The following is a 19,872-nucleotide window of genomic DNA, read 5'->3' as shown; positions in this document are numbered from 1 at the left end:
CATATTTGTACTTGCTGTGGAGTGACCTGAGTGCTTGTGTTATGTGGCGGATTCTAGCTCCCGACAGGCAGCTTACTGTGACCCTCTCCTTGTTCAGTCTGGTGAGCGGGACGTCAGTGTGCCTGACTATGGAGTCACCTATTACAAGTGTGTCTGGCATGTTGTTTGGCCTTAAGGGCTGTGACTGTTTAGCACACTGACTTTGTGAACTATGTGTTGCATGTGCTATGTCCTGAGGTGGTGGTTGCTTGGGTGTCTGCTTTGGAGGCCTCTGTTGTTTTGGTAGATTTTTAATCAGCCCGAGTATGTTTTGTGTGTTTATGTGTTTGGTTTGCAGTTGTGATAGTTCTATGTGAGACTGGGTTTGTGGTGTGCGTGGTTACCTTCTCCTCCTGACTGGTCTTGCCAGTACTGAATTGAGAGAGCTCAGCCTCCAGTTTGGCTATATAGTTGCATCTCTCGCATATATTTGTATTTGTTGGGAGGAGGAGAGGGTTGTCTGTGTACATGAGGCAATTGTAACACTGCCTCAAGATTCCCAGATTCACCAGCTGAACAGGAGAGGACGCCAGCAACTGACCCTTCAACTAGAAATAGTGAAAAAGATTGCTGTGTAACTGAGTCAGAAAGGGCCTATAGGGAAATGGGTACTCAACAGAATTTAGGTGAATGAAGTACTTTTCGTTTGTTTAAGAGTGCTTTACCTGTATACAAAATGCTTTAGGAGCAAGTGCTGAGCTTTTCAGATAGAGTATAGGCCGTTTAGATTGCAAGTAGAACAATTCTAAGGGAAAAATTGAAGAGCAGACTTGGCGGAGCCAGAAAAAGTTTAACCTTGTTTAACCAAGTTTAACCTTGTTTAACCGGCGCTGCGCTATGCGCACGACCGTATAAAGTCGCAAGCGGATTTTAAGCAGTGAACTACAAAAGAGCTAGGAATGGTCCCTAACAACCAATTACTAACAGCTTCTTGTGCTGAGGTCACTTCCCCCAAGGATAGGTAGGCTGCTCAAGGCTCCCCACTCCTACTGGTGAGCAAAGAAACTTCCTTCTATCCAAGTAAGGTAATGGACAACACAGGAACTACACCACAGCCCAGTATACAGCAATGCCTGTATACTGGTCTAAACTAGTCGAGAAAGGCAGGAAAACAAGGATTATTTTTTTGTTTTTTTTGCAGAAATACACAGAAAATGCAGAGACAGTGATAAATTAGTTACACAGGCTAGCACACTTTAGTGGGCAGCCTCCACAGTTCAATTAAACAAACAAACAAGCAAACTCTCGACTAAATTCGACTAAATGTAACTTTAAGTGCAGATTTTAAAATAAATGCAGTAATCAGTAAAAAAACAGCTCAGGCTAGTTCAAAGTAAGCAGCAGAAGCTATTTTCAGTGAAAAAAAAGCAAAGATACTTAAATCCAGAAGGTAGTCGCTTTTTCGAGTTCCTTGCTGCTAGGACCACTCTGTAAACCCACGTGGAGCTTGTCTTAGCAGTATAGCCAGAAAAAAACGCCCAGAGGCGGATTTTAAGCAGTGAACTACAAAAGAGCTAGGAATGGTCCCAAACAACCAATTACTAACAGCTTCTTGTGCTGAGGTCACATCCCCCAAGGATAGGTAGGCTGCTCAAGGCTCCCCCTCCCACTGGTGAGCAAAGAAACTTCCTTCTATCCAAGTAAGGTAATGGACAACACAGGAACTACACCACAGCCCAGAATACAGCAATGCCTGTATACTGGTCTAAACTAGTCGAGAAAGGCGGGAAAACAAGGATTATTTTTTTGTTTTTTTGTTTTTTTGCAGAAATACACAGAAAATGCAGAGACAGTGATAAATTAGTTACACAGGCTAGCACACTTTATGTTTACCTAGGCAATATACTTTTCATGGTATTGTAGGACCAGTGACAGCACCAGCTCCTGAGCCTACAGCTCATGGTTATACCACTTAGTGATGTCTGTGCACCAGAACCCCAAATGGTTACACAGCTGCAAGACAGTATCCTGCAGGACACAGTCCTTGTTTCTTCAGAGCATTAGAAACTTAGCTGGTTACATGACTACAAGACAGTATCTTGCAGGACTATGTTCTTGTTTAATCAGAGCATCAGGACCCTAGCTGGTTACATGACTACAAAACAGTATCTTGCAGAACTAGGTTCTTGTTTTATCAGTACACCGGAATTGTAATTGGTTAAACAGCTACATGACAGTATCCTTCAGGAGTTGGTTCTCATTTCATTATAGCATGAATACCTTAGCTGATTACATGGCTACAAGACAGTATCCTGCAGGACTAGGTGCTTGTTCTGTCAGTGCACCAAAACCCTAGTTGATTACTCTGTTGTGAGGTTATGCTCTGTAGGACTTACCCTTGTTTCAGACTGAGTTAGTGGTACTGCAGTTAGCAGTTAGGACCTCTGTTTGGCAGTGCATTCTGGTTGCTGCACCACTGCCATAGTGGTATTCTAGTAGAAAGACAAACCTTAGTTGATGGAATGCTCCAGTGACTACTCCTGTCCTTTTCTTTCCACCAACAGCCCCTCTATGTGCCTTATTCCTTATGTCCACTTAAAAGTGTCATACTGGAGCCCTCCTGTACCTCCTGGGAACCTTCTTCTCACTTTTCATCCACTCTTTCTACAAAAATGTTGTCTTTGCTTTATTTAATTTGCAACATCTTTTGTTGTTGTGTCTTTCGGCTTTTCTAATATTCATAATCATGCCATTTCCTTATCCCTAGATCTTACACTTTAAGCTAGCACCAGATACTTCTACATCATGTTCACATCCTTTAGTGCTCCTAGTGGAACAGGTTTAGGACCAGAAGCCTGTCTTTAAAAAGCCGTATTTTCCAGGCCTCAGATCATTCTCTTACCCTACTCCGAATACCATCCTGAAGCCTAATATGCAAGCTCTCTCTATACACTTCAGTAAAGCCTTAAAAATAAACTTACCTACTGGCTCTCGTGCAAACACAGCATTTGAAGGGTTACTGGGCTCACCAGAACCTGAGGTATTTAGTGCAGTAACACGAAACTCATACTGCAGCCCTTCCACAACATCTGTCACAGTCCATTTTCGCTCTGCAAAAGAAAAAAAAATGGTGAATGCACTGCTCGCATCTTGGTTACCACTGTATTTGCAGACATTATATTTCACTTATTTATATTCTTAGTGGTCCTCTTTTTGATGCCCAACAGCTTTTTTACTTGATGACCACTCACACAAAGTGAATAGATAAGACAACAGTGTACTCAAACCTTCATACCTTATTCCTGCAGTGATCCTGCATTAACTGTCTGATAGATCACAGCCACCCTGTTCCTCTCTCCCTCCCCTCCCTAGTTCCTGCAGTGACTCCTTTCTCTCCTTAGATGCCACATACCTTGGTACAGTAAGATTTGATGATGCCAGTTTGTACAACTGTGCAGCAGTGTCTAAACTGGTTTCATACCTGCTGTGGAAATGCATCTTTTGGGATTATGTGAAGCTGAATACATTAAAGGAAGAAGTCAGAGAATATTTTGCACAGTATGGAAGAATGGTGAGCTAACATCAGGCATGTTTGTGATTTCAGTAGTAGAAGGCAGGAAGAAAGGTATTTTACCAGAAAATAGAAAGCTAGGAACATTCCTAAATGAGATGATGTGCAAAGATAATGAATGGAATTTATAACTTAGAAATACATTTAGAGGAGGAGGGTTTAAAAAAGTTCCATAACAAATGGGTACCATAAATACTGGAAATAGGAAAAGAGCATGTCATGATGAAGAATTTGTGTTCTTCTGCCTTATGTTCAACTGCCTTGTCTGGTAGTTGGCTTAAAGGATTAGAGAGTTGTTAATGAGCTGTTTCCTGTGGTCCAGTGGTGAAAGGTTTGAGTCCTTCAGCCTGCATTGCCTAACTGTGTGACTCTGAGCAAATCATTTAATCAGACACTGCTCCCAGGCTGAGTCTGTAAAATGTTCATGGACATCAGCGCTTAAACCTGGAAAACAAATACACATAATATAAAGAAAAAGAAAACAAATGGTAGGATGTTATGATTTAGCAACTACATCTGCAAGTCAGTCTTGTTTAGACCTGTATCTCTTACCTAGGTATATAAATGTGTATTCAGTAAGAAAATATGCTGAATAAGATTGTCTAAATCCTGATGGTTGTATGCTTTGCAGTGTTTTTTTTTTTTTTTTTTTTTACAAGTTATCAGAATCACATTTATTGGCCATGTATGCGCACATACAAGGAGTTTGACAATGGTTTCAATGACTCTGCAAGTATGAACTACATAAACAACATACATACAACTATTAAGAAGAAGACAAATGACATACATACAACTATTAAGAAGAAGACAAAAATAATGTAAATATTCATATACGTATACATACAAGGTGCAAAGTGCAACTCAGTGCAAGAGATACTGAAATAAACTCTGAAAGAAACAAGTATTAACAATATGTAAACAATAATGCACAATAATGCAGTTGCAGTTTATTTCCTGAATAAAGTTTGTTTAGGAAACTTATTTCTGTAAGTTTATCATGCAGATAAGTTTTTAACTTTTAAATTAATACGTTTTTAATACATTGCGCCATGAATTTTCCTGTTTCTGCAACATTTTTAGCCACAAACAGGCTTTTAGGTTATATTATTTTTATTGTATGAATAAGTAATATCTTTTAATGTATTTAAATTAACTACATATTTTTGATATTTAAGGCTTGTACCTTTAAAAAGCTTTGAAGGATATTCCCCCAGTATCAGCTGATGTTTTTGTCATGTAACTCATTCTTTTAAAAGAGAAAGTCTTAACAAAAGATGCTGTAAGAGAAAAATGGTTAGCTGGAGTTTTATTTTCATTTTTAACTATTAAAGTGATTATTTCCTGCATCTTGGGACTTATTTTACTGACATGGATACTTTGTTTTTGGACTGCCTTGATATATATTTAGTTTAGATTTTATTTATTTATTTATTTGTGTATTAAATTACTTAACATTTGTTTACCAGGAAAGTCCAACTGGGACAAAGCCCATTTTCAGTGGCGGCCTGGGGAGAAATGCTTCAGACACGTTGGAATGTGGGAGGAAACTGGAGCACCCAGAGGAAATCTATGCAAATACAGGGAGGACATGCAGACTCTGCACAGAAGGCCCCCCAGCTGAAAAACTGAACTGGAGAACCTCTTGCTATGAGGTGACAATGCTAACCACCATACCGCTGCACCACCCCAAGATACTTCTAGGTTGTTGTTGTGTCTTTTGGCTTTTCCCGGTTAGGGGTCGCCACAGCGGAACTCCGGTCCACTAATGATTGGCAGTATATTTTTACGTGCCGAGTTGCCGGCCCTGAAGCACAACCTTCAATGAATGTACGCCCATTCACGCATGTCTCCACTACACTTAGATATTTCTGTGCATTGTGTTTAGCTTGGCTAATGCTGAAAATACTGTTGTATTATTGTATGTTATCTCTTATACCGTATTCAACTGTGTTGTACTGTAACTGCCTTTTGACCTTGGAAATAGCTGAAAATGGTCCTTGCACCAGTTCATTTACCTGGTTTACTAATTAACTAAGTAAATAAACATGCTATGGGTGTGGTTTTAATATTCTTGAAAAAAAAACAGAAACATGGCCAAATGGTATTTATAGTATATGTAGCACTAGTGCTCGTGTGTGCATGTACATCTGAAGGCATAACCTTTTATGAGGCTTTAGTAAGTGGAAAGTTTTAATCCACAGTCTGGCTCCTGGTAGCATATTTTGAATAGCACAGTGAAAATGTAACAAATGTGCAGAAGTATTTTTCAAGGCAGACAGTGGGGAAATGGTGAGGACCAAGATGAAAAAAGGCACAGCTAACCTTTCTATTGGCAAAACACTAGAAAGGAAGTTGCAGGAGCATAGGAACAAGGATGCAAGGCTGTAAGAAATTGTTAAGAGGCAAAACGGCAGTTAGTGAGCATTGCAAGAAATTATGTATGCAGAGTAACTGCAAGCATAAAGCAATTTAAGTACAAGCAATGTAAAGAACTTTGTCTGAGACTAAAGAATATATGTATGGAAATGATTCATACAAAGTGATTTCTACATTTAGACAAATAATAGAAAGCAAAACAAAAGTACATTTTCCCACAACAAGAGGTGGTGTACTAATGCATAATAGTGTGTGTGTGTGTCTGTGTGTCTGTGTGTGTGTGTGTGTGTGTGTGTGTGTGTGTGTGTGTGTGCGCGCGCGCATGCGTGTGTGTCTGTGTGTGTGTGTGTATATATACGTGCACGTGCACATGCACAACTGTGCCTGTGTATAAGGCAGACTACATAAAACTTATGTGTGTAAACTAAAGCATTGCAGGCTGTTTTTCCCCTACAAAGAAATTATAGTGGTTTGTGCATGCAAATGATTTACTTAAAAGCAAAAGAAGGAAGGTGGCATGTAAGAAGTTATTTACTCAGTCTTCATGAAGTACTTTAAGTAATTTTTGCATGAAAACAGTTGCATAGAAGAATTGGTAGTACGGATAGAAATGCACATAATTTTGAGCCTGCTTACTAGCTTTATCAGGAAACAAGTGATGCAGGATGATGATGTGGACATTGACTGATTTATATACAGTGACTTTGACATAAAGATAACTTGTTAAATGCAGTATCATTAATTCTGTGAGGTAAAGAGGCTAATTATTGGTTCTACAAAGAAACGGTTGATGCAGCATGACTTTGCAAGACAAAGAGAGGGGACGGTGGTCTTAAGACTGGACATCAGAATTTGTTGTATATTCAGCAAAGCAGATCAGCTACAGGTTTTCACAGACTTGTACAATCTAATCTTAGTAATAACTGATACCTGGCTAAAACTCATTGTAAAACAAAATGATGTCATCTTGACTGGCTATAACATGTTCTGCTAAAACAGGATCCTTAAGTGGGCAGGAGAAGGTGCTATATTAAACAGTGAATGTCTAATGTATTCCCTATAGTATATGGAAGCCATTATTGTTACTATTCCTTTGTGGACTCAGAAATCCCACATGTTACTGAGTTATAAATTACTTAGAAATAGTCCTTTGGAGGATACCTTAGCTCATTACAACCACATAACACTTCCAGCTGTTTCTGCAGTTACATCCTACTGACACCTCCAGACATCAAATATTGCTTGTTAATATTTGTATTGATAATTTCAAAACCATGTTACATACAAAGTATTAAAATATTTTATCTTAAAATGTATACAGTGGCAAACATAACTGTATTGATATTTGACCTCTATCTATTGTAGGTAAATAGATATTATTTGTTGTTCCTGTAATATTTATGTTGTCATAAATTTCATGTTTGTTTCTAAATATGACAACCAAGTAGCAGAGACAGAACTGCCTAGCCTCATTGAAAGCTCTCGGAAGAACAAAATGCTGCTGTGACAGTATGTGTGTAACTTGAATGGTTGTCAAGATATTGTAAGTTGTTTACAAAATATTACAGACTTAATAGTTACTGTGTTTACTGTGACATATAAAATTCAGTTTTACACATAGAACATAAAGAATACTACCACTATAAAGAAAAAAGTTTTAGCTGAAGAGTTTGGCATTTATATTTCTTTAGTAATCCCTTTGGTTCCTGAAATATGAATATTTGTTTGAAATAGTTGTGATGGCTTAGTGGTTAAGTGCTGTGACTATACTGTACAGGGTCCTGGGTTCAAGACCTGCAAGGGTTGTTTATTCTGTTACAGCTGTGATGGCTTAGTGGTTAAGTGTTGTGACTATATGAGAACTGAATTTGATTCTTTCAAAAAGCTGATGGTGTTACTGTGCAAACTTCCAGAGCTCCATTGGAGGGAATTGGTTAATTTGACCTATAGACAATATGAAGTGTAAAATAGTCTGTGTAGATGATGTGAATGCGGATTGGGCTGATTTGATAAAAGACTTTATCCATGACTCAGTACAAATAGGGCTTAGCTAACCAATGCTTTGACCAACCCACAATGAAAAACATAAAAAAGAGAAGGTATATTGCATTGATTGTTGGTATCCCAATATTCATTATCACCTGTGTTGGGATACTGGTAGGCTCTTTCAGCAAACATCAAGCAATATTTGCCATTTGTTATCAAGATAAAGTATCTTCTATCCAGAGATACAAGTTTATGGGTATGAAAAACACAAACCAAGACTCATTAGGTCAGCAAATCCTGGGTATTAGCTGGCAGTATCTTGACCAAACCTTAACCAAGCACTAGATTATTGTTTAGTTAATCATATGCACCCTGGGCAGTAATGCAGTTTTGCCTCAGTAAAAGCTTTCCAAGTCAAGAATGCATTCCCACCATGATACTCAAAAGTCTTAACTGAGAGGAATAAAGCATGGACAAAATGAGTACTAACAAATCCCTGGATTGGTATAGGCATCATAAAAATGCTTATAAAAAGTCAAGGACTAAAAAATAGGATATTTTAACCTTGACAGTCAAAACCCACAGTCACTAAATCATTTTGGAGTAGTGTAAATTAACTCTTCTGGTCTGGAAACAACATTTCCCCCTCCCCTTTTGCACATGCATCTGAGAATGAAATTGCTGAATTACTTTTTGATTACTTTGAAAAATCAATTCTAGATATACCTCTCAACTGTCCAGTTTTGTCTTATATTTATGATGATCTGTTCCTCATAAAATTTGTGGTTTTCTGGCAAATCTTTGAGGATTTAAGTCACTAAATGAGACACATTTGAGTGTCAGACTTCAAATTCTTCAGAAGATGTTTGCTAACATAAACCTTTTTCTTCCAGCAACTTTCTAAGTTTATAAGAGCAATATTTAAAATTTGCTTCTATTTTTGTCCCCCACACACACACACACACATTATTTTTGACTTTGTACAGATTACCTGTGAGAGCTTACTCTCTGTGTGCAAGGCCTAAAAAAAATATTCCCACCTGAACAATGTAGGCCATCTTCACAGTCAGAAAACTGTTAACAATAGCTAAAATCTTTGTCTGCAATAGCTTAGATTGCCTACTTCCAAAATTAATATACTTGGCCAAATATTTTGCATCCATTCCTCTCACTCTCCTTGTAAACACAAGCATTAGACAAGGTCATGTCTCAGTTCATACGGAAGGAGGCACATATTATCCCTCTGCAGAAGGGATGAACGTCAGCCAAACCTAAAATTATAGAAAAGCTGCCATATTAAAAACAGTGCTTAAAATACTGAGACTTTTAATTATCAGCAACCGGCAAAGTACACTGAAGCTCAAAGTATCCTGAGACACTTGCAGCACAGCTTTCAAAAGGGTTTTTTCTTTCAGGCCAACATTGCTTGCAGTTATTGACCTCACACAAGATGAGCTTAATGAAGGTAAAGTTAAAGGTGTTTTCAGGAAATGTAAATGGCATCAACAAACCAGTTAAAAGGAGAAGAATTGCGTGCAAACTGGGAAGATCGGGTGAATCAGTAACCTTAGTTAGAAAAACAAACTTAATAAAACAGATTCATCTAAACTCACTGTGAGAATATATATATATATATATATATATATATATATATATATATATATATATATATATATATGGATTTTCATAAAGCAAGTAGGAAAAAGAGAGTCTTAATCCGGGTGAAAAAAGCACTTGGCTACTTACAGGTGTTAATGAGGGAGAAGATCAGTGGAGACTAGGCCTAATGTTATTTTCATGGGTCCAGTCATGATAGAGAGAAGATGATGGAGGCTTCTTTAGGGCCTTGCAAAAATTCTGAAAGACAAGGACTGAGTTTTTTTTTTCCCTGAGGGCACTAATGATGTTTTGACTAGAAATCTGGAGGCATTGCTGAGAATACAGGAATCACATCCTAATTTGCCTATACATTTTACTGTCATGCTACATGTAATACTACTCATATTTTTGACCTTATTCTGATTTAACAGTAGGTCAATGTATTGTTATGTTATTTTATTGTTATTTTTAAATTCAAATTTGCTTTAATATGCTTTAATATGATTTAAGTATTGTTATTGAGCTGAAGTAAAGGTTTCGGTAGAGTATTGTGAAGGAATAGTTTTTCACTAAACACTTTTAAGCTTTATAGGTAAGAAAATATATATATATTTTTGGTATCTCATATGAAAATGTCAGCGACACATGCTTGGTGTTAAGGGGAGGTTTTAACGTAGTACAGCTATATAGCTTTATTGTTATACCTCTGTAGCCTTTGGTTAGTTGTTTGGTGCAATAATTTATTAATTTATTAATTTTATTAATGTATTCATGTTCCATGTTTTGTTCTGTTACTATTGGTCCATTTTCCCAGGGATGTAATCCGTTGGATCTTTAATAGCTTAGTCAGCAGTATGGGGATGGGGAAGGACACTAGAGATTCAAATGTTAGCTCATTGATATAACTGTGGTTCAAATTCCTTAGTTTGTATTTATTCTGAGGAAGCTGAGGGTCTAGAGTAGCTAGACAGCAATGTGAATTTTAAAATGCAGCTTAAACTGGCTAAATTTTATCAGGGTCAGTTATACCAGGGTTACAGTTACCTTAAGTGCTGTAATGGCACTGGCAGAGTACAGGAGGTGGAGGATTGGGGGATGAGGGGGGATACAGGACATACAAGGATAGGCAGATACTATGGGCTATGAGGAGGTGGTGAGTGAGTGGGTGGGGAGACAGGAGAGGGGAGAGGGACAGGGGGGAGACAGGTGTGTGTTGTGTGGTGTGTTTTTTTGTTTTTGTGTGTGGAATAGTGGTGTAGGGAAGTATGCACATGCCTACATCATCAGCAGTTATCATCCACATATACATACAAATGTTTTATGTTTTTTTTTTTTTTTAATAAAAACAAAAGAAAGACAACAGGGATGTTGTTATCTTCTCTTGTTTCAATCATTAGTTTTGAACTTAAAGTTTAGTAAAGGCTCAAACTTCAGTTCTTCTCAAAAAGCTTTGGGTAGAATCCCCCAACAAGCCTGGACATTTTATATTAAAATAATAATGGTAAGAATAGTAGATAATCATTTAATACTTTCTGCTTTAAGGTCAAATCATTCATTTAAGGTTAGACTCTTTGGTAATCCAGTGACTATGGAGGACTTCATTGCCCCTTTCATTAATAGTGGTTTCTGTACTTTTCTTCAGTTTGTCAATTATCTATTTATCCCTTACCTATGGAAATCAAAGTAAGTTGCTCCTTAAAATACTTGGGAATATCCTTTCAACAAGATTCAAAATTATTCTAGCAAAATAATATCACAGAATTATGGGTCTCTCTCCAACAGGACCTCCTTTGATGGGATAAACTCCAACTTTCATTTTTAGCAAAAGTGGCTATTATTAAGATGAATATCCTGCCAAGAATGCTATATGTACTTAATGCCTTCAGTATATTAGTCTATAATAATTTTTTTTAAATCCTACATTCTTCTCTTTCCAGATTTATTTGGTCACCTAAATCAATCAGAATTTCTTACAAAAATCTTATATACCCTAAGAGCAAAGGTGGTCTTGGCTTACCTGATTTTAAATTATATTATGACATAATCAACTCTAACAGAATACTGGCAATCTCTGATTTTAACCCGTACAAGAAGACGTGGGCTCCGGCTTGGATAGAATTATTTCATAACTATATAAAAACTCTGAACTTTAACCTGAAAGCTCTCCCATTTCTTAATAAAGAGAATTTGAAAAATCTCAAACTAAACACATCCTTAAAAAATAAAATAAGTAACCTGTAAAAACTTTAATACTTTACAGACTTTGCACCTAAATCCTAATCTTAAACTCAACAATAAAATGCTTAACCTAAATACATTCCCTCTCCTCAAAGAACAAACTCTATTGGACATCTATCCTTTCAAGAACCAATCTTCTACTGAAATGAGATTATCGTTGAAATTCCCCAAGAGTTACACAATTATTTTGAGACAAATCAAAGAAATGCATGCAACTATTTTGGAGGATATGAATCTTGATATATCTGGCATAAACTCATGTAAAACATTATGGAGCCTACTATTAATGAAGAAAAAAAATATTTCAGTCTCATACAAATTTATAATCTCCATTAGATACCAAAATGATGTGGTCTTTTTAGCTACTGGACTGATCTGGATCCAACGATTTCAACTAATCACATAACCCGATCTATTCAACTAACATCAAAATTAATCCCATTTCCTATACATAACTCATGATTTTAAACAATGCATATCTTTCCCAGCTCTGCTAAACAAAATTGTCCCTACTTCTTCTCCATTCTGTACTTACTGTGACAATCAGAAAGCTAATAAGTTTCATATTTTTTGGTGCTGTAATTGCTCCTACAAACTTTGGTGCTCACTAAAGGTTAAGTTGCAAAAAATGGGATATGAGAATGCTACCCTCTCCTGGAAATTTGCCATTCTACATATTCCCCCACCTGGTTTATTAAGACTACAGACACATATCTTAGTCACTGTATTTACCCTACTCAAATACTAGATCACCCTGAATTGGAAAGACAAATCCCTTCTTGTATGGGAGGTTTTAAACATATGGCCATCAAATACCTAATGGCCCATAAATACTTAATGTATAGCCAAAAACTTCTTTCTCATTTTCTCTATTACTGGAATTTACTAATTGACCACATTCTGCAATAAAGCACAGTACTTCTTTTTTTACTGTGGGGCTGGGCTTTTGAGCTATTCGTACTTAATGTAATACTTTCCTCTTTTCTTTTAAATTATACAATTTCTTGGCAGTAAAATTCTCATTTTATTGTTTAATTGATTAAATTAGATAACTATTATTCTACTTATTTGATTGGGCATTTACCACAATTGCATATAGTTTATTAATGTTATTTTGCACTGTTTTACATGTAGACAGATGCCTTTATTGTGTTTGTTCATGTATACATAAACAAGAAAAGATAAATAAAGAGAGTTTATAAAAAATGTTCACAGTAAGTAGAACCCACCCTCACCAAACCTGCTTCTTGTAAAGTTGTGAAGTCACAAGTATTTGGGGATATTCAGTGGTAAACTAGATGACTACACCACATAATGGATCCATTTTTCAGCGGTTTTGGGTTCAATGATATGAGCTTTAGAGGAAATTTTATTTTTTGCTTGTTTTTTAGGCAGAGAAAAAGTGGTTGAGCAATGGTCACTAATGGAAGGGGGACAGGATGAAGAGATTAGTGACCAAGTAAGGATTGGATTGTTGGCAATGACAGGGTATAAGAAGGTAATGTTGTCAGTTTGAAAGTCTGGTCTTGTAGGAGTGTTCCCTAGTGTTGGTGGTTCTACACTGGTAAGGCAAAGGTGTATGATATTTCTGTATTGAGTAGGTATGTCCTGCTTACTTTTGGTATACTTCATGATATCTTTTAGAAGACATGCACATTTGCTGCAGGGGTAGATATGCCACTATAAGGAATGGTATGTGACGATTTAAAAAAATACTATTATGGGTAAACACTTAGTAGAATGACCATTAAGAGGAGTTTTGTACTTGGGTCTTAATTTTAATATATTGTTTCAATAGTAAAAGGTTGCCGCCATCTGTCCTTGTACCTTGCCTTAAAATGATAGATGTAACATGGTGTATCTTGTTTTATACAGGATTTGGTAACTGCTAAAATGTCTGGTGAATGAGTAGAAGCACTTCTAGTTTATAAGTTTCCTCCATTGATTATGGTTGTTTTGAGTGTTTCTTTACAGAGAATGTTCACTGTGTTACTGTTGGTTATCATGGGTTGACTGGATTTAGATTAGAGTCTAGAGAGTTGCAAAGCAGAAGTTTGTTTAGCAGTGGGGTTAGACATATTGTGAATCAAAAAATTTTTTTGAAAAGTGCTGTTTTAGGGGGGTCTTTTGGTAAAGGACGATTTAGGAAGTGAAAAATATAGTGCCTGGTATGTTTATAAGGTGTGACTTTAGAAGCGATAGTAATAGCCATGGCAGAGAGATGGACCGAATGGTGTCCAGTTATGTGAGTAGAAGTTATGGAGGAGGAGTGATGGGTAATGGGGGGCAGGGGTGCTGTTGACAGAGAATGAGAGTATTATGGTCAATTAGAGGAAAATTATATTGTGACTTCTTATGGTGCAAGCTGCGGTGAGTTTTAAACAGACTGGACTTATTATGACTGGTATTATAATCTGGGGTTTATTTGAGGGAGTGGAAAGGTGAGGTGTAGTTAATTTTATGAAGTATAAAACTGTATGCAATTAAGAACTGTGGTGGTTGTATGATAGCAGGATTGAGGGGTGGTGGGTTGATATATTAGTTCATAAAGACTGCCAGGCTTGGATGGAAGTTTGATGTATAAGACAGAAAGGTGTGCCTTGTTTCTCTGTGGCTACAGTGGACTGAGTGTAGTGAATTTGGATGTGGGAGGGAGTGGGATGTAAAGGAAAGTACTGTCATTCAGGAAGTATACCCATGAATATGTGCATTTCATGAAACATAACAGTCTATGACCTACATGGAGTTGTTAAAAGGATGTTTTATTATGCTTCTTTATTATGTCTTATATAAAAATGTGTGTGTGTGTGTATATATATATATATATATATATGTATATGTATATATATATATCAAAACAGACACACCCAAATGTGTATATATCTTCTTCTTCTTTCGGCTGCTCCCGTCAGGGGTCGCCACAGCAGATCAACTGTTTCCATTTCTTCCTGTCCTCTGCATCTTGCTCTGTCACACCAACCACCTGCATGTCCTCTCTCACCACATCCATAAACCTTATCTTTGGCCTTCCTCTTTTCCTGTTACCTGGCAGCTTCATCCTTAGCATCTTTTTCCCAATATACTCTGCATCCCTCCTCAGCACATGTCTAAACCAACGTAATCTTGCCTCTCTGGCTTTGTCTCCAAACCTTCCAACCTGGGCTGACCCTCTAATATACTTATTCCTAATCCTGTCCATCCTCGACACACCCAGTGCAAATCTTAACATATTCATCTCTGCCACGTCAAGCTCTGACTCCTGCCTTTTTGTCAGTGCCACTGTCTCTAACCCATATAACATAGCTGGTCTCATTACTCTCTTGTAGACCTTCCTTTTCACTCTTACTGGTTCTCATCTGTCACAAATCACTCCTGACACTCTTCTCCACCCACTCCATCCTGCCTGTACTCTCTTCTTCACCTCTCTTCCACACTCACCATTACTCTGAACTGTTGATCCCAAGTATTTAAACTCATCCACCTTTGCTACCTCTACTCCCTGCATCCTCACCATTCCTCTATCCTTCCACTCATTCACACAATATATTCTGTCTTAGTCCTGCTGACCTTCATTCCTCTTCTCTCTAGAGCATATCTCCATCTCTCCAGGGTCTCCTCCACCTGTTCCCTACTCTCACTACAGATCACAATGTCATCTGCAGACATCATAGTCCACGGGGACTCCTGTCTGATCTCGTCTGTCAACCTGTCCATCACCATTGGAAATAAGATAGGGCTCAGAGCTGAACCTTGATGTAATTCTACCTCCACTTTAAACACATCTGTCACTCCCACTGCAGACCTCACCGCTGTCACACTACCCTTGTACATATCCTGTATCACTCTTACATACTTCTCTGACACTCCCGACTTCCTCATACAATACCACAACTCCTCTCTGGGCACCCTGTCATATGCTTTCTCTAAATCCACAAAGACACAATGCAACTCCTTCTGACATTCTCTGTACTTCTCCATCAACACTCTCAAAGCAAACATTGCATCTGTAGTGCTCTTTCCTGGCATGAAACCATATTGCTGATCACTAATCATCACCTCCCTTCTTAACCTAGCTTCCACTACTCTTTCCCATAACTTCATGCTGTGACTGATCAATTTAATCCCTCTGTAGTTACTACAGCTCTGCATATCACCCTTATTCTTAAAAATCGGTACCAAAACACTTTTTCTCCATTCCTCAGGCATCCTCTCACTTTCCAAGATTTCATTAAACAATCTAGTTAAAAACTCCACTGCCATTTCACCTAAACACCTCCATGCTTCCACAGGTATGTCATCTGGACAAACAGCCTTTCCATTCTTCATCCTCTTCATAGCTATCCTTACTTCCTCCTTGCTAATCCACTGCACTTCATGATTCACTATCCGCACATCATCCAACCTTCTCTCCCTCTCATTCTCTTCATTCATCAGCACCTCAAAGTACGCTTTCCATCTGCTCAACACACTCTCCTCATTTGTGAGTACATTTCCCTCATTATACTTTTATCACCTTTACCTGCTGCACATCTTTACTAGCTTGGTCTCTCTGTCTAGCCAATAGGTACAGGTCCTTTTCTCCCTCCTTAGTGTCCAACCTTTTATACAACTCATCATACGCTTTATCCTTAGCCTTCGCCACCTCTCTCTTTGCCATGCACCTCATCTCCATATATGCTTTTCTACTTTCTTCATCTCTCTGACAATCCCACTTCTTCTTCGCCAACCTCTTTCTCTGTATACTCTCCTGTACTTCTTCATTCCACCACCAGGTCTCCTTGTCCTCCTTCTTCTTTCCAGATGTCACACCAAGCACCTTTCTAGCCATCTCCCTTACTAGCTCTGCTATAGTTACCCAGCCATTCTGTAACTCTTCACTGCCACCCACTGCCTGTCTTAACTCTTCCCTGAACATCACCTCACAATTACTATTTTTCAATTTCCACCATTTGATCCTTGGTGCTGCCCTCACACTCATCCTCCTCTTCTTGATCATCAGTGTCATCCTACAAACCACCATCCTATGCTGCCTAACTACACTTTCCCCTGCCACCACTTTACAGTCTCCAATCTCCTTCAGACTGGCCCTTTTACATAAGATATAATCCACCTGTATGCATCTTCCTCCACTCTTGTATGCCACCCTATGGTCCTCCCTCTTGTTAAAATACATATTCAACACAGCCATGTCCATTCTTTTTGCAAAATCCACTACCATCTGACCTTCTGCATTCCTTTGCTTAACACCATACCTACCCATGACTTCCTCATCCCCTCTGTTCCCTTCACCAACATGCCCATTGAAATCTGCTCCAGTCACCAGTCTCTCACCCTTGGGTACAGTCATCACCACATCATCCAACTCACTCCAAAATTTGGTTTCACTTCATATATACGAATTGCTGAAATATCAAATTTCAGCAATTTGTGTCCATGAAGCCGAAACCTCAAAATAACAAAAGTGCATAATCGTGAATAGGACTATGTCGAATTCGCGCTTTTGAATTTACGTTGTACTACGGAAGTGTTTGGCTGGGTTGTTGTCTGCAGTTTAAGGTGAGTCAGTGTGCGTGAGTGTTTTTGTAACTTGTACAAGTGGGTTACGGTAGGGAGGTTGAGGTTTGAGTGTGTGTGTTGGCTGTGTGTGATTTTTTTTTTTTTACTCTTTGTACGATATCAGAGTTCGTAGATATAAGTAGGGGGTGTGGCGGGTGCAGGGGGGCTTTCCTCCCTGCATTTGTGTAGTGTAGGTGTGTGTTTGTGTGGTGTTGTGTTGTATATCATTGTTTTATGGTGTGGGTGTTATGGTCTGTATGTTGTGTGCTGTATGCTGTGTGTTCGATGCTGTGGTTTCGTGAATGTGAGGTGTCGGTGTTTTGATAGTTTCGGCTTTATACTGTCGAAATGCTGAAATTCGATATTGCAGCATTTCTTCAATATGAAGTGAGACCATATATATATATATATATATATATATATATATATATATATATATATATATATATATATATATATATATATGTGTGTGTGTGTATATATATATATATATATATATATATATATATATATATATATATATATAGATGTATATATACACACACAAACACACAAAAAAAAAACTTCGAAATTCAAACTGTGAATAATAGAAAAAAAACAACCTACACCAGTATATTAAGCTTTCATTCTTTTACTGTATCAGAACTTCTTCAGAAAATGGATGCAAGAAGCAAATAGCAGTATATGAATAAAATGTGTGTCAAAAGTCACATTAGTAAAACATCCAATGAACAACATGCTAGTACTGTAAACAAAGTGATTGACAGGAACCCACTTGGGTGGGCTGAAAAAAAAAAAAAATATATATATATATATATATATATATATATATATATATATGGAAACCATTACTTTTGTCAAACAGTAAATGGTGCTTTGGTTAACTAAACATATGGTTGACACTAGTTGACAAAAGTAGCAGACTGGATGATTCTTGGCTTTGGGGGTTGGGGAATTTGCCCCCTTCCCTGAGAATTGTGAGATCTTGGAGTTATAATATATAATTAGCAGGGGGTGGGGGGTGTAGGGGGCTTGCCCCCTTGCAAAAAACAATGTTTTCTTCTGGTGTTTGTTGTAAACTTTTTGCATGCACTATGACTGATGCTCTGCATATGCGTAGTGGTGTGTTGAGGTGCATAATGTCATTTATTAGGTGTCCAAAATATTGCATGGTGACATTATTGTCATTCGACAAAGGTAAGTTAATCCATACATCTATATATTCTGTGTGTGTGTGTTATGTGTGTGTGTGTGTGTGTGTGTGTGTGTGTGTGTGTGTGTGTGTGTGTGTGTCTGTGTGTGTGTGTGTGTGTGTGTGTGTGTGTGTGTGTGTGTGTGTGTGCGCATGCACGTAAGAGTGTCAGTGTGGTATAGATGCTGTTATGGTCTTACAGTGCTTTGTATATAATATATCAGTCTATGACCTGTATGGGTTTTTAGCTTAGAATTGTCATGCTTCTTTACGATGTTTTAGTTATATATGTACGTAGGAATGTTTGTATAATGTATATGCTGTTATGCTCTTACTGTGTGCCTTTTAAGTAATATATGATCTGTAATCTATATGGCGCTTTTATATCAGGTTTCTCTAGTATGTTTTATGTAACACATATACATAGGAATGTCAGTGTGATATAAATACTGTTTTGTTCTTACTGTGTGCCCCTTATATAATCTAATGTCTATGACTTGTATGGAGCTTTTAGCACAAGGATGTTTTATCCTGTATCTTCACTGTGCCTATAGTAATGACAGTCTGTGATGTATACATCTCATGATTCTTTAGTACGTTTACAGAACACATTCTGGAACTGTTCGGAGCTTTTCTGTCCAGGCATCTGCACTGAAAATGTGTCACAACCCAGCTAGACAACTCAGTATCAAAACACAAATACATGTGTACACGCTGTACATACATACTTCCAAGCACAAATAATAAACAATCTATGCATGGTAACCCTGGCTAAGAGTACAATTAGTACAATTTACCAAGCTAGTAAAGACAGTATGAAGAGTGACTTCTGGAATTAAAATGAATACATGAATGAACCTTTAAAACAAATATATAAGCGATTATTGCAAAAAAAATCACTATGTGATTAGCATTGTGACACTAATTAGTGGCTTTAATGCAGGTACAAAAGCAAGGAAGCAGTTACTGTTTGTCAGCGACCACTGATGGCGTAAAAGGAAAAGAAACTACTACTGAAAATGTTGAGCTTTATTGGAAAAGTTGCAAGACAGAAATTACCCAAAATACTTTATTGTTACTTAATGCAGTAGGCTCCAAAGTGTATGGACTTCTGGGCAATTTACTAGTACTAGTAAATCAGAAAGAAAAATGACACATGCATATTGTGAAAATGTGCAAAGTCGCTTAGAACTAAGATTTTTGCTAAATGTAGAAAAATCGTAGATTATGTAGAGGGAACCAAAGAATATATGAAAATATGTCTGGCTATATGTTAGAACTGCAAATTCTTTTACAGCAGTGTCACTTTTGAAGGGGATGAGGAACTAAGAGACAGAACTGTGTTTGGCATAAAGAAAAAGTTGCTAATAAA

General features: G+C 37.6%; 1 protein-coding gene across 2 annotated transcripts in view; it reads right to left on the bottom strand.

Moving 5' to 3' along the window:
* Positions 1-19,872, bottom strand: part of IGFN1 (immunoglobulin like and fibronectin type III domain containing 1) — an 877,552-nt gene that overhangs the window by 386,882 nt on the left and 470,798 nt on the right. For both annotated transcript variants that reach the window (XM_044076544.1, XM_044076545.1), the window contains exon 18: positions 2,961-3,089. In XM_044076544.1, the coding sequence (XP_043932479.1) occupies positions 2,961-3,089 (129 nt within the window). The remainder of the gene's footprint in view (positions 1-2,960; positions 3,090-19,872) is intronic.

Source organism: Protopterus annectens, chromosome 7.part0 (genome assembly GCF_019279795.1).
Source record: "Protopterus annectens isolate FY-2018-M chromosome 7.part0, PAN1.0, whole genome shotgun sequence".
Taxonomy (NCBI): domain Eukaryota; kingdom Metazoa; phylum Chordata; order Ceratodontiformes; family Protopteridae; genus Protopterus; species Protopterus annectens.
This window is presented reverse-complemented; position numbering and strand designations above follow the sequence as displayed.